The sequence below is a fragment of the Melanerpes formicivorus genome, unplaced genomic scaffold, assembly GCF_026170545.1.
Source record: "Melanerpes formicivorus ecotype bairdi unplaced genomic scaffold, bMelFor1.0.p_v2 SCAF_19, whole genome shotgun sequence".
In the NCBI taxonomy this organism is placed as follows: Eukaryota; Metazoa; Chordata; class Aves; order Piciformes; family Picidae; genus Melanerpes; species Melanerpes formicivorus.
The window spans coordinates 12,594,876-12,610,747 of record NW_027142371.1 but is presented as its reverse complement, the minus strand read 5'-3'; the positions used below and the strand labels follow the sequence as shown (position 1 = coordinate 12,610,747).

Sequence of the window (15,872 nt, the reverse complement as noted above, 5' to 3'; positions counted from 1 at the left end):
AAGAAGCCATGCTGCTCTGAAACTTTCCATCAAACCTCCTCTCAGAAACATCCCTAGCATGGTACATCTCAACACCCATATGTTGTCTCAGCAATGTAGGACACGTGAAACTCTACAGATCATGCTGACTGGCTCAGGTCCCGAGGCTCCCACTCTTCAAGCAGACAACATACCACACAGAACAAGGCTCCCTAGATGGTCTAGGATAGTATTTTAGTGAAAGCAAAACTAAAATTATTGCAAGCTACACAGTTTGGTTGGTAGCTTTGTAAGAAACCCAGAACGCTCAGAGGAACTGTTTGAGTTAATTGCAACCAGCAGAAGCCACAATCCCAGGAATGATGTCCCATGTGCTCTTCAGGAGTCTCTGGAACAAGCACAAAATCTTCTGTCACCTCCCCTCTGGTACAGCAAAAAGATTAAATGTAGGTAGTGAGGGAATCTGCCTTCTCAGCAGCCTTTTCATAGTTTCATTCAGGGTTGGAAGGGACCACAAGGATCAGCTAGTTCCAACAACCCTGCCATGGCCAGGGACACCCCACACTAGATCAGGCTGGACAGAGCCTCATCCAGCCTGCTCTTAAACACCTCCAGGGACGGGGCCTCGACCACCTCCCTTGACAACCCTTTCCAGGGTTTCACCACTCTCATGGTGAAGAACCTCCTCCTCACATCTAGCCTGAATCTCCCCACCTCCAGCTTCATTCCATTCCCCCTAGTCCTATCACTACCTGAGATCCTGAGAAGTCCTTCCCCAGCCTTCCTGTAGGCCCCCTTCAGATACTGGAAGGCCACAATTTTCAGGCTGGAGAGCAGCAGCCAGCTTATCAGATGAGCACAAAGGACTGGCTGTGCACCAGACCTTGACTCTCTTAGGGCTGGACATGAGAGCAAACAAGGAATGGATCCAATGAAGGTATTTTAGCAACCTGCCCTCTACCCTACTCTCCTTATTAACAGAAGTAGACATGTACCCACCACACAACTAGCATTAACTCCTAGTTTCCTCTGCCAGATCATCACAGGGAAGGTTGTTGGCTTTGTCACTACAGAGAGGGTTTCCATCCTGAGGTGGAGCAATGTATAAAAACCTTCTTTGTTGTGAGGGTGTCAGAGCCCAGGAGCAGGCTGCCCAGAGAGGTTGTGGAGTCTCCTTCTCTGGAGAGATTCCAACCCCCACTGGACATTGATCCTGGAAAACTGCAGGGTGCCCCTGCTTGAGCAGGGATGTTGGTGTGGATGATCTCCAGAGGTCCCTTCCTACCTTCACCATGCTGGGACTCTGTGATGTAGCAGAGAAAGGGAACAGTCACAGTAGCCTGAAGCAGGAGGTCAATGCCTGCAGGTCTGCATGGAGAATGAAGGAGGGATTTGTGCCTGTCACATACTCACAAAAGGATAAGCAAAAGGAAGCTTTAAAAACATCCACAAGCCAGAAAACAAAAATAGTAAGAGTCTGCTATGTATGGAGCAGGGAAAGAGACACTTGGTTCCTGACTCAGGAATTTTGAGCTCTTGGGACCAACAGCACTGTGACTCTTGAATATCAGAGAAGCAAAGCAGAAAGGATTGTTAAGGCTATTCCTGACAACACAACCTGGGAAGCGCTCAGCTTTGCTGCCCAGGCTATGACTACGTCATTGTTATTTCAGTGCTCTGAATGCACAACAAGGCAACCTGCAAGGGTGTGAAGGGTGCCCAGAGCATCTCACACCATCCTCCTGCTCTCAGGAGGGAACAGATGGAGTGCTGCAGGCTACAATTTGCTCTGTCAGCCTGACACCTTCAAGGAAGACAAATTGGAAGAAACTGCTGAAGGTGATATAGCAGCAGTACCCCGGTCCTTAACCCTGGACACAACCTCAGGTAGGAGTTCTTTCACAAAGTCTTAAAGGTATTTGAGTTTAAAAGCATTCCTATCTGACACCACATCCAGGTACAGATTAGAGGCAATGCCATTTTGTGATTCCAGTGCAAATCTCATGCCCAGCGTGGCAGGTTGTGTCCCCCTGTGGTGAACACAGGAGGTTTCTGCACGATGTTTATGAAGTCTGCAGCTCAGACAGCAATTTAATCTCCTCCTGCTTTTTTTCTAACCTCTAGAGGATAACTGGTTTTAGAGTTCTTTACCTGCAATGGGAAATACGTGGTCAGCATGTGTCTAGGTAGGCATGTCTGGGTTAAGAGAGTAACTGTTGCTGAGATCTGCTGACAGATGAAAAGGCCTAAGCAATCCAATTGAAAGTAGTCAAATGGATAAAAGCGATGGTGCCAAGCAAGATGGTTAGCAGAGGACATATGATACAGCAAGAGGGAAATAGATCACTGAGTGCAGAAAGGCTGCTTGGCGGGGACCAAAGGTGATAGATTCTAGTCATGGAGGAGAAACCTTGGACCCAGAACTCAGAGGAAGCAGAAGAAAACAACGTTTGAAAGGAAGAGTTGAGAATAGCTGTAACAGCCTCACACATGCAAAACCTGTTTAAGAATGAGGCTGACGCTGGGGACCCCAAAATGTGCATGGATGTCTAACCTCTGTGCTCTTTACAGCAGCAATCAGATGTGATTTAATTAAAAAAAACCTTTCTCATGTGCATTTTAAACGCTGAGCCGTTCCCAAAACAAAGGCTGCAACCTCAGAGCTCCCCAGCTGAGCACTCTGAGAAGTCACAGACTTTGAGCACCAGAGTGTGGAGGGCAGGGGACAGTTGGCATCAGGTACCAGGGGCAGTTGGGCCGTGATCCTCTTACTGTGCAGTGCTGACATAGGAGACCAGCCACGCAGCTGCTAGGTCCTGCTTCCTTGGATCAGGGGGAAAGCAGGGGTGTCCCTTTGGCTTGAAAAACAAATACACAGCTCTAGATCTCAGATGCAACTGCAGGAACCCCGGTGCCTCTGCCCAGGGGGTTGTATAGCATCAGATTGCTCTAACATCATTCTTCCTAACACTCACACAAGGGGGAAAAAAAACCCAGAACGTTTCTGTCAGATGTGCTTCACGATGGCCTCTGTTTCACTAATTGAAACGGTGATTTCACAAGCACTTCTATAAGGACTAACACTGCCAGCTCTGAAATACGGCAATCATGGACACGCTGCTGCAATCACTGACAAAGAGAAGCTGAATTACTTGCGAGGGCCTCGTTCACATTATGAATGAGGAAAATGCATGTCAAAAGCAAAGCTCACTACCCTTCCTTTAAAATACTGCTCTTTCTGGAGCCTAAGTCCCTGGAGGATATCTAAATGAAGACCTGTCCCTCTCCTATCCACCTCACTCAGTGCTGACCTCACAGCAAAGGACCTTTGAGCAGAAAATTCAACCTTCTGCACACACAGATGCCCAGCACAGCCATGCCAACAGCAACTCAAACAGCCCTCAGCTACTTTCATGAGACAAGCAGCACATTTCAGAGAGCACATGGAGGTTTTAGTACTCATTCATTAGACTCATCTCGATTTAAGACCCAAGTGTATTGAGTTTCTACAGCTCCTCCTCCTCCCCCTTAGTCCCATCCTGCTGCTGCTGTTCACATTCTTGAATCAGGTACTACGTGGAACAAATGCCAGAATGCAACTGTGGATGGTGACCCTTCAGACATCTAGCATGAAAACCAGAGGATAAGCTTGTTTCCCTTCATCAAAATGCAATAACACCAGAAAGGATCTACTGTACCAGATTGCTCATGGCAGACACTTGACCCCTAACAGGCCGAAAAACAAAGACATCAGTTACATGCTTCAGAGCTGCGTGTTGCAAATGCAAGGTGGTGGGCACAGGATCTGACTGCTCCTGGCATAGCACGGTTTAAGAGCCAGCACAGGAGGTAAAGTTCCTTCATTTTTAATTGTTATTGTTCAGAGAAATGCACAAAGGTGAAGAAGTGCAAACACTGCAGTGCAAATTGTTCTAACCAGAACAATTTCCCTTTTTCCTGAACAAAACCTCAACAGCACTGAAGCAATTGAGAAAGCATACCCCAGGAAATGGTATGTTGCTTGAGAGGCACTTTTAGAGTACACTGCTGCAGAGCAGAAATGTCCCTCCACTCCTTTCTTTTTAGCCTCCTCGGTTGTACCATTAACAATGTGACCTTTGCTTGACACAGGCAATGCTCTGTCCTCCCCTTCAGTGCTTGTTTTCAAAGCAGCTCAGCATTTCACTGCCAAGGGACAGCCCTGGGACAGAGCAAAGGCAGCAATAATAAGCTTCAGCATGCTGTACACTGCTACAGCATTTTAACCAGATAGCTCTACCTTTAGCACAAGCCACCAGGATTGGGTCTGGAGGTTGTTTCTTGGTACAAGCAAGAGCACCTTTTTTTTATGTTGAGATACCTGCAGGGACCAGTAAAGACAAAAGTATCTCACATCCTAATGGACCAGGTCTGGTCACACAGGAAGGCTGCAGCTAGCACAAGAGCCTTGGTCCACCCCTGCTGCCAGCAGCATCAGGAGGTTGAAGATCCACTACAGATTCCTCATGGGCTGCACAGATATTACATGAAGCACCTGTCTGCACTGAGTGTGATTCCAACTCTTTTGCACTGAGATACTTGCTTCAGTGTGAAAATAAGTAAATATTTGCTCTGCTGTGCCAGCTGGACCAGGGGAAAGCTATAAATTGCCCAAGCCTTTCACAGAGAGTAGAAGGCTGGCAGAAGGTCTCTTCCAACCTGGTTTATTCTATGTATGTAAAGTGCCTATCTGGAGTTCACATGCACAATACTAATTGGAAGCAACAGCTCCTGAAAGCAGCTTCAGAACATAAGCAGGAGCACTGCAAACAGATAACGAAACTCACTTGCACTCCATGGCTTCTGTGGCAGGCATTGCAAAGCTCATCTCCCCACTCTGTAGTTCCTGATTTCTTCAAAAGAGAGAGACAGAGACCAGACTCCAGACGCTGAGTTTTCATCAAGGAGAGGGAAGTTTTAGAACTGCAAGTAGTATGAGAGCACGGCCAAGAGATTTTGAATCAAAAAAAGATGATGTACCTGTTGGGGGATGATGGGAATCCATGCTTACAAGAAACTTAAGGCTCAGCTCCCCAAACCCCTTTCACCACCACCAAGCAAACTACAGGAGGCAAGGTGGTCATTTCTACTAAGATGCAACAACTACACCAGGATTTCAATCTATTCCAAGTGTGAGACAACAGCTCAGAGAGATGTGGGCCCTCTTCTACCTGCCTTTGCCTGAATTGCCACACCAGTTTTAATTCAGTATATGCTAGAAAAAAAAAGCACTGCAGCTCTAGACTTGCTTTCAGGCACAGTTCCTTTAGTGGCCATGGGATTCAGACAAGTGATTCTTCCCCTTTACTCTGCTCTTGTGAGATTTCACCTTGAACACTGCATCCAGTTCTGGTGTTCCCAGCATAAGAAGGACACAGAGCTGTTGGAGAGAGTCCAGAGGGGGCCCACAAAGATGATGCAAGGGCTGGAGCACCTCTGCTATGAGGACAGGCTGAAGGAGCTGGAGGTGCTCAGCCTGGAGAAGAGAAAACTCTGGGGGGACCTTAGAGCTGCCTTCCAATACCAGAAGGGATCCTACAGGAAGGCTGCAAAGGGACTTTCCATAAGCAAAGAGACAAAGAGGAATGGTTTTAACCTGAGAGAGAGGAGGTTTAAACTGGATCTTACGAAGAAGTTGTTCAGTATGAGGGTGGTGAGACTCTGGAATAGGCTACCCAGGGAGGCTGTGGATGCCTCCTCCCTGGGGGGGTGTTTTCAAGGCCAGCTAAGAAGACTTATTCCTGTAGTAGGTTAGCAAATAATCCAGCTGAGGAGAATGAAACCACCTGTGAAGAACTGGTTTTATACATATACATAGAGTAGTTCATAGATCACATTGCCTTTGGTAGAGTATTCCTTCTCCTAATTTTGGCATCCCACTCCTCTGCCTCACTCCCTCCTCTGGTCAAAAAAACAAAGCCAACTCAATGCCAAAGCTTATCTTCTTATTAAAAACATTATTAAATGAATCTATCACGTGGAGCCTTATCTTCAAAGTGGCAGATTTCCTTGATATACAATCTAATCTTTGAAGCTCACCAAAGATTTTCATCAAACTTCATTAATTGGCAAATCAACTTCTGGATGTTTGGATCTATTTATAAGACCTACTTCCCCTCCTGCTCCTCTTCCTTCTCTCCTAAGTGATAGAGAACCTTCCAAAGTGCCACAGGGAAGAAACTGTGACATCAAGGCTTTCAAATGTTGTTATCTCGTGAGTTGTGGTCTTGCTTAAAACCCCCTTCCAGTGGTCCCTGCACCAAGATTTTAGCTTAATAATTGGCAGGATTATAGGCAGCAGAAATGAGCTTTGGGGATCTTGAGAGCTGTACATTGTAATAACAACTGTCAGTCTGATTTTGATGCTCAGGCCTGTTTGCCTCTCCAGCAATATTTGAAGTACTTTGATATGGTCACAGCTATGGTCTGCTTGAATGCTGTTTCTAAAGTTATAAAAGACATTTTCCAGAAGCCCAGCTTGGGGAAAAAAAAAAAGGGGGGGAAAAACCAAAGGCATTTTCAGCTTATAAAATTCAAATGGCAAAAATAAGTTAAATGGAGTTGAAAGCATTTAGGTTTTTTCCTTCATTGCACCAAGTGGAATAACAAAGAACTGAGATGCTGACTGACCTTTTAGTCCCCTGCTCGTGGCAAGCACCTGAATCACAACGGAAAGCCTGGGGACACCAGGGGTCTTTGTTTCTCCACCTGTGTAATGTCTGTGGAGATACAAAGGGAGTCCTGCATCCCCTCCCCACCAAGAATGAGACCATAGAATCAATAAGGTCGGAAAAGACCTCAGAGATCATCAAGTCCAACCTGTCACTCTACACCTCATGACTACTAAACCACAGCACCATGTGCCACATCCAATCCCCTCTTGAACACCTCCAGGGACAATGACTCCACCACCTCCTTGGGCAGCACATTCCAATGCCTAACAACTCTCTCTGTGAAGAACTTTCTCCTCACCTCCAGCCTAAACTTCCCCTGGTGCAGCTTGAGACTGTGTCCTCTTGTTCTGGTGTTGGTTGCCTGGAAGAAGAGACCAACCCCCACCTGGCTACAACCTCCCTTCAGGTAGTTGTAGACAGCAATGAGGTCTCCCTTGAGCCTCCTCTTCTCCAGGCTAAACAACCCCAGCTCCCTCAGCCTCTCTTCATAGGACTCTACTCCATACCCCTCCCCAGCCTTGTTGCCCTTCTCTGGATACGTTCAAGAGTCTCAATGTCCTTCCTAAACTGAGGGGCCCAGAACTGGACACAGGACTCAAGGTGTGGCCTAACCAGTGCTGAGTACAGGGGCATAATGACTTCCTTGCTCCTGCTGGCCACACTATTTCTGATCCAGGCCAGGATGCCATTGGCCTTCTTGGCCACCTGGGCACACTGCTGGCTCATGTTCAGCCTTCTATCGACCAGTACCCCCAGGTCCCTTTCTGCCTGGCTGTTCTCCAGCCACTCCAACCCCAGCCTGTAGCACTGCCTGGGCTATTGTGACCAAAGTGCAGCACCTGGCACTTGGACTTGTTGAATGTCATCATATTGGACTCTGCCCATCTGTCCAGCCTGTCAAGGTCCCTCTGCAGAGCCCTCTCTGACTCACTCCTGGTTTTATGGTCAGAGGATTTGACACAACCACAGAATCACAGAACAATTTGGGTTGGACTGGACCTTCAAGGTAACCTAGTTCCAACACCCCTGCCACAGGCAGAGACACCTCCCTCCAGACCAGGTTGCAGGATTGGAGCCTCCACAGCTCCTCTGGGCAACCTGCTCCAGTGCCTCACCAACCTTGTGGCAAAGAATTTCTTCCTAATGTCTAACCTAAATCCAGCTTCTTCCAGCGTCAAGCCATTACCCCTTGTCCTGTCACAACATGCCACGTTCAGGTCACAGAAACAGGTGGTGAAAAAAAGGGAAATAAAGCCCCAGTTTGCAGCTGAAGCAGTATGAAAAGGCATCAGGCTTGCATACAGACACACACCGTTACACAAACAGCTTCTCTACTCTCATACTCCATCTGCTGGCCCTGCAACAGGATTTAAGGCATCAGCAAGTTTGTGGTTTGTTTTTTAACCCCCAAGCTGGCAAGTGTTAAACAAAAAGTTATCTTCATCTCAGTGCTGCAAAGTCCAGTGGGGAAAAACACAAAAGCTGAAGTATTCATGACAAAATGGTAAGCAGTAAACGTGCAAGGCCCAAAACTGTGCCTGAATGCCTTACAAATATATCTCAGGGTTAAAAGCATTAACATGAGGTTAAAATGTGGCATGCTCTTCCATTTTGCCCCTGCCTTGCTTTTGTATTCCATGTTAGTGCTTCCAGGAGAGCCAATTAATGTGCATTTTATTCCTTGAAATGTTTAAAATTGGGCACTTCCAGTGTGTAAACTCTAAGCATCTCTTATATTTGAGTGCTTTTTAATGCAGAGTCGTGTACATTAAAAATACATTTCCAAATAGAAGCCATTTATGTTTCAGCTGTCCTTGGAAAAAGCAAGAAGAGAACCCCAAGGAGGAAGCAGTGAGCAGTGCTTGTCCCAGGGCAAAGATAGGATCCATTTAAGAAGGACACTGAGACTCTTGAACATGTCCAGAGAAGGGCAACAAGGCTGGGGAGAGGTCTCAAGCAGAGCCCTATGAAGAGAGGCTGAGGGAGCTGGGGTTGTTTAGCCTGGAGAAGAGGAGGCTCACGGGAGACCTTGTTGCTCTCTACAACTACCTGAAGGGAGGTTGTAGCCAGGAGGGGTTGGTCTCTTCTTCCAGGCAACCAGCACCAGAACAAGAGGACACAGTCTCAAGCTGCACCAGGGGAGGTTTAGGCTGGATGTTAGGGAGAAATTCTTCACAGAAAGAGAGATTGCCCATTGGAATGTGCTGCCCAGGGAGGTGGTGGAGTCATTGTCCCTGGAGGTGTTCAAGAGGGGATTGGACGTGGCACTTGGAGCCATGGTTTAGTAGTCATGAGGTGCTGGGTGACAGGTTGGACTTGATGATCTTTGAGGTCTTTTCCAACTTTGTTGATTCTATGATTCTATAACTATGCTGATCCCCAGAGCTTAATGACTGCTTTGGGAGGCTGAGCCTGTCACTGCGCTCCCACACCATGGAGGTGAGCGGACACCTTCCCTCAGCTTCTCCTCAGAGGCTGTTCAATCAATGCTTCAGAAGACTCCACAGGCAGCATTATCCTTCCCAGTTTCCTCCCACTAGCCGGGCTTTTCACAGGCGGATAAAGCGACATCTGGAAGCCATCAGCTCATTGCATCCTCTAAAAAACCAACAGAAGCAGTAATAATATGGTAATGGGGATGGGATTTTATGAAAGATGCCACTTAACTGAAGCCTAGAAGACACCATGCAGTTTCAATTTGATTGCCTTTAGCAGGGCACCGAGTGCCCGGCACATTGCTTTGCACATCGTGGGCCAGAGTTGCAATGGGTGCACAACGCTGACTGTGGGCAAACAGGGCCAGCTCTGCACAACCCTCTGAGGTCATATTTTTAGGATCATACTGGAGATAGCCTTGAATTGAGGATGTTGAAGTGAAGCTGCATAAGCAAAGAGGGAAGAAGCTATTAACATATCTGATAACCCCATGCAGTGCTACAGGCTGGGGTCAGAGTGGCTGGAGAGCAGACAGGCAGAAAGGGACCTAGGGGTGCTGGTTGATAGTAGGTTGCCCATGGAGGTTGTGGAGTCTCCTTCTACCTGACCACTGAAATTCTGGGCAACCTGCTATTTGTGACCCTGCTTTGGCAGGGTGGTGGGACTAGATCTCCAGAGGTCTCTTTCAACCCCCATCACACTGAGATTCTGTGAAATCATTAACGAGGGCCTGACTGCCCTGTCAGTGACCCTCTTTTATGAAGCCTTAACATGCATCCAGCATATTCCAAGCAGAAATACAGCCTGGAAAAGCTGTGACGAGAGAAATCTCAAACTTGTTTGTATTTGCTTCAAATGTAATTCAAGACCACTTTTTGCTTGGAGAAGTCCTGCGCACACAACAGAAGTCCAGCTGCCTCAAATCTACACCACCACTAAGTCAGCCAGTGCTCAGGGATTCCTCTGAGCTCAACAAACCAGAATGGGGGTTTGGAGGTGTTGGTTTGGGCTTTTTTTGTTTGTTTGTTTTATTTTCTCCTCTCTCTCTTCCATTTCCTCTCTTCAGAAGAGGAATCTTCAGGTCATTTGGGATGAAGCCTGGACAGGACTCAGGAGCCAAGAAACGTCAAACAGAGCAGTGCCCTAATTTCAGCTGGCATGAAACAAAGTGCTAGGCAGGCTCACTTCTTTGTAAGCCACTGTGAGGCCTCATCTTTAGCAAGAACTGTTCTTGGTACAAAAGCCTCACACCTGGATGACAGCTCTCATCATGGTGACCAGCCTGCCCACCTGGAAAACGCTGTCCGAGCCACAGCAGAGAAAGCCATTCAATTCAACAGCAACATCACCAAGCAGAAAGAGTGTGAGGTGGAAAGGAGTAGCTAGGCTTCACCCTAATAAATAAAAACAGAGCCCAGCTCTGGATAACAAACTGCCTTTGCAGATAAAAAAAAAAGAGCAAATCCCCAGATTTTAAATCCATCACCAGCAAAATCCCCCTGGAAAAGAAATCCAGACCAAAGCACTCTTATGGCTGCCTTTATATTCATAACTGTATTTATGCAGACTAAGATAAGGGCAATCAATCCACATGCCTGAGGACTAAAAGCTGATCTTCTGCTGGGATCAGGATAAAGAAAATTCCTCACCATATATACGATGCTTAAAGTCAGTAGGGGATGTGCTCTGCTGGACTCAGGATGTTTCAGGCAGTGGCCACTGCTAGGAACAAATCTTAGCTTTATGGCACACTGGTATGCCCCAGCAGTAAATCCCAGCCTCCCCTCTGCACATCACTGCTTTCCAACACACTGCATTTCGTGCCTGATCTTTGGACAGTCCGTGGCTTCACGCCAAACCAAGCATCTTGACAGCTCCAATCTTTGCCAGGATCCTGTATTCAGTCAGTCACCCAGAGTGCACCAAGAGACTCTCCCCCTCCTTTCACCATTTAATTACCTCCCTTTCTCCTCCCAGATTTCTCCTGCTCCAGGAGGCCATCAGTGTTGTTATATTCCAGACAACACAGCTACTCCTCTTTTCAATTCATTTCCAGTACCTCTGGTACTTTTCCACTACTTTTCCAGTACCTAGTCCACAGATCCAAACCATCATCTGTCCTTCAAATGTATCTTTCCAGGTGGACCACATCTCTGCAGCCAGTACATCCATACCTTGATACTGATAGTTCCTCAAAGAGCCATCACTTGCCTGGAACACCCCTACACATGTAACCAACTACAGCTCTGCAACTGGAAGTGAAACCAGAAGTACTCTTTGCTTCCTAGAGAGCTCTGCAGCTTCAACTGAAGCATTCTCTGTGTTGTCAGGAGGTACATATGGGCTACATAGAAGCTGAGACCTGACAGAGACAAGAAAATCATCCCACTGAGATGCTCCCAGCCACTGAATGTGCATCAAGGAATATCTCACCTTTTCTGTCAGATGTTATCTAAAGGGCAGTTTTGGTTTTTCATTTATTATTTAGTCAAGTTGGCAGAGAAAAATCATACAAAGGGGCTTAACTTGTTAGGATGTGACACAGATGAAGCCCCTGTCTTCCACCAATGCTGCCTGGCTGTTTCCAAGCATGAATTTGGGATCAAGGATCAAAAAGAAGGAATATCTTGCTTTTGTAACTCTGCTCTTCTCTGGCTGATATGCTGAAGGCTGCTGAGGAGGAATGAAAAACAGTTTCAATCACCAAGCTGAGCAGACAGTGTCACTAACATGGGTACTAGTCCCACAGGCTTTGTGAGAGCCACATACTGAAACTCAGAGACAAGATCATGCTGCTCTCAACAGCTCTCCTGCCACGCTCCATGGCTCCTGGGAACAGGCTCTACCACAAGAACAACATCTCACTGTGCTACACCAGCCTTTGTCTCAGAAAATGTAGGAAGAGAAGAAACCAATCACCAGCAGAACACACACTGCAGAGGCTCATCTCATTCCAGCTGAGCAAGAATGGAATAGAACAGAATTAGCCAGGTTGGGAAAGACCTTTGAGATCATCGAGTCCAACCTATCATCCAACACCATCTAATCAACTAAACCATGGCACCAAGTGCCTCATCCAGTCCCCTCTTAAGCACCTCTAGTGATGGTGACTCCACCACCACTCTGGGCAGCACATTCCAATGGCCAATCTCTCTTTCTATGAAGAACTTCTTCCTAACATCCAGCCTAAACCTCCCCTGGCACAGCTTGAGACTGTGTCCTCTTGTTCTGGTGCTGGTTGCCTGGAAGAGGAGACCAACCCCCACCTGTCTGCAACCTCCTTTCAGGTAGTTGTAGAGAGTAATAAGCCCAGAACTTTCCCCACAGTTGGTATCAATAAGAAACACAACAAACCCATGGAAGGTTTCCCTGCACTGCTAATATTTCTGTAGGAAGTGCTCTCCAAAAGTAGAGAAGCTTGCTCAAGAAGCAACTGTTTCCCCCATTATCTACTCTTAAAGTTACAGGAGACAGCTTAGCTGAGAGTTAAAGTTTAACTAATATTAATAGGGTAATGAATGGATGTTCCAGGACAAGGCTTAACATAAATCCAAGGTAAATTAGTCTGTGACTCAGTGATTCTAATGCTACCTACACAGAGCTCTCCTTCAGATCACTTGGTAGGCCATTTGTGTAGTGCTTTGACTCACAGATCAGGTGGGGTTTTTTTAATGGGTTTCTTCAGGTAAGTTTGGGAGGGGAAGAAGGGAGGGAAGGGCAGCACTACAGCACCACTGAAACTTCTTTTCCCAGTGCCATGTGAACATTTCCTATTCACAGGAGCTATCACCTTCACATTCAACCAGAAAGAAGTATTTCTGAACCTGTGGTAACAACTCAGCGCTCCAAGTAGCCTGCTGGCTGTTCAGTTAGTGCGCTTCATCAAGTACATAGCTGTCTCCTTTCTCTGGCATTTGTAACAGACAAAACCATGGCTGTAACATCCTAAGAGATAGCCTTAAACCAACAAAAACAATACTGGCAAAAGCTGCTGGTTGTTCCTGGACTTTCTAGCACTCCATGGCAACAAAGGACCTTTCAATAGTGACTACAGGAAAAGGGTTTCCAGCTACTTGGCAAGGCCATATCAAAACCTGCACATACAGATGATTTGCATTTATATCAGCTGCTTCATCCTGACTGTTTTAAAAAGGAATATTGAATTCAGCCAAAGCATTGCAGACTAACTTTTATTTCCCTAGGCCAACCACAAAAATTGAGTATTGATTCTGACAACTGCTCCTTTCTCCAGGACCTAAATCTCATCTTCCTGCTGAATAACCTCCTCTCCAGCAGCTTATCTCGAGAGATAAGTTACATGTGGTCCATGGGAATTGTTTCACATCAGGACAAACCTCCTATTAACATAAGCTCATTCTATGAAGTATCACTGCCACACCTTTTGGGGAGTGAAGGAGATCATGGAGATTCTCAGGCTGCCTTCCCTCCCACACACTCCCTGATAAGCAACTCTCCTGTCCACTGGAAAACTTCCTGCTTCCAAGCCTCACAAACCCCTCCTTATCTTAGAGGTCACCTGCTGTCATCAGCCAAAAAGGCAGAGAATCTACTGCTCATGATAGCTCTTCCAGATAGTATTGTAGCCAGGTCTAAATATTGGAGAAAATCTGACCTCTGTCCCTTTATTAATGACCATTTAAGTGTCATTTTTTGGCTTTACTTTTCAAGCAAGTTTGTCCCACCAGAAGGCAAACAGCTTTCAGAGTCCCCCACACAGTGATGGCCTCATTTGCAAGGTCTTCCTTTCTCTTTCCCACACAGAGGTGAAAAAAACATTTCCCCCAATGCTCCCTTTCTGTGGTAACTGGAAATAAAGCTGCAGGGCAAGAGCAAATAAGCACAGGAAAACAACAAGCCCCAAGCTTCCCAAAAAGCAGTGTTCCAGAGCACACTCTTTTGGATGAAGCCCATGAAACAAGGATTTTAAAGAGCTCTATTTAACTATTGAGGATGGCTGGGAAAAAAAACCAACCACAACCACACTCAGAAGACCAGTACTGAACTTCCAGGCTCTGCTGGGAACTGCATCCAAACATACTGTTCTGATCCTGTTATCACCTCCAATGTATTATTCTGGGAGGGAAAACTCCTATTTTATATCTTCTTTCCTTTTAACCACCCCTCAACCCTGTGTCTGGTCTTAACCTTTAGCAGTGTTTCTCTTTCCCCATTCCCTGCTGAGCAACTCTTCCCTCTGACTGACAGTTTACTGCTTTATGCCTCAAAGTCATTTAATCTCCTCCAGTCCCAAGTCATGACCTATCACAGCCTCTGAAAAACAAACAACAACAAACCACAAAATCCACACCAACCACACACAGACACAAAATCATTCATTTACAAGGCAGGGTTTGCCACACTTTCTGGCAGTTGGCTTTTCCTGGAAAGAAGTAAGCTGGGACTTCATTTTCAGTATCATTGCTAAAGATCAGATAGAAATGAAGCCCTGTAGCAAACCAAAAGTGTCTCCAGTGGGATAACAGATGCCTGGGAACATGCTGCTTATAGAAATTTAGATAAGCTATTACCCAGTTTAATAAAACTTCTTTGTGCCCGTTTAGAGTGAGGCTTTTCTTAATCTGTTTGTATGAAAAACTGTTTAAAGTCCACACAGGCAACTTCCATCCACTGATCAAAACCTAAACAAACCATGAATGATCTTGATCTGAGCTGTGCTGGGGTGCAATGACCTTCTAAGCTCATGCTGAGCAGTTCTGGTCATGCTTTTGCTCTGATGTAAGGCTGGGCCCCTCAGTTTAAGAAGGACATTGAGACAGTTGAATGTGTCTGGAGAAGGGCAACGAGGCTGGGGAGAGGCCTCAAGCACAAGCCCTATGAGGAGAGGTTGAGAGAGCTGGGATTGCTTAGCCTGAGGAGGCTCAGGGGAGACCTTACTGCTGTCCACAACTACCTGAAGGGTGGGTGTAGCCAGGTGAGGGTTGGTCTCTTCTCCCAGGCCACCAGCACCAGAACAAGAGGACACAGTCTCAAGTTGCACCAGGGGAAGTTTAGGCTGGAGGTGAGGAGAAAGTTCTTCCCAGAGAGAGTCGTTAGCCATTGGAATGTGCTGCCCAGGGAGGTGGTGGAAGACTCATCCCTGAAGGTTTTGAAGGCCAGGCTGGATGTGGCTGTGAGCAACCTGATGTAGTGTGAGGTGACCCTGCCCAAGGCAGGGGGGGTTGGAACTAGATGACCCTTGAGGTCCCTACCAACACTGACAATTCTATGTCTATGGAATAAGAAGTGAAACATCCCAGGATATAACAACATTCATAGCGTTGTTCAGACCTCATGAAGCACATCTCTAAGGCTGTGTGGAGGACCATTTGTTGATGTGTTAATAAAAGATCCCAAGGATCTGTGCTGCATCCTTAAGCAGCAGAAACCCTACCTGCGCATTTCGTTCTTGTTGTGAGCGGTGGTCCAGGGGGTCCTGTGCCTCCTTCTCCAGGGCGAGTGAGCAGCACTCTGATCTCATACTCCACATCAGGATCCAAATGCCACAGTTTGTAATTAGGAGAGTCCACAATGTGTGTTTCTGCCCAGTTCCCAGTGGTGGTCCTGTACTCCACCTCCTTCAGTATGATGGGCCCATCCCCAATGATGGAGTTGGCATTGGGTTTGATCCACAGGTACGTGGCTCCGACAGCCAGCAGCTCAGGAGGGGCAATAGGAGTTGGGGGTTCTGTAAACACAAAAAGAAATCATGAGAATCTTGAGACA

The 15,872-nt window shown here is 46.7% G+C and overlaps 1 protein-coding gene across 7 annotated transcripts in view; it reads right to left on the bottom strand.

The window, feature by feature from the left end:
• PTPRT (protein tyrosine phosphatase receptor type T) overlaps positions 1 to 15,872 on the bottom strand; it is a 460,558-nt gene that overhangs the window by 231,418 nt on the left and 213,268 nt on the right. For all 7 annotated transcript variants that reach the window (XM_068150103.1, XM_068150108.1, XM_068150109.1 and 4 more), the window contains exon 7: positions 15,541 to 15,834. In XM_068150103.1, the coding sequence (XP_068006204.1) occupies positions 15,541 to 15,834 (294 nt within the window). The remainder of the gene's footprint in view (positions 1 to 15,540; positions 15,835 to 15,872) is intronic.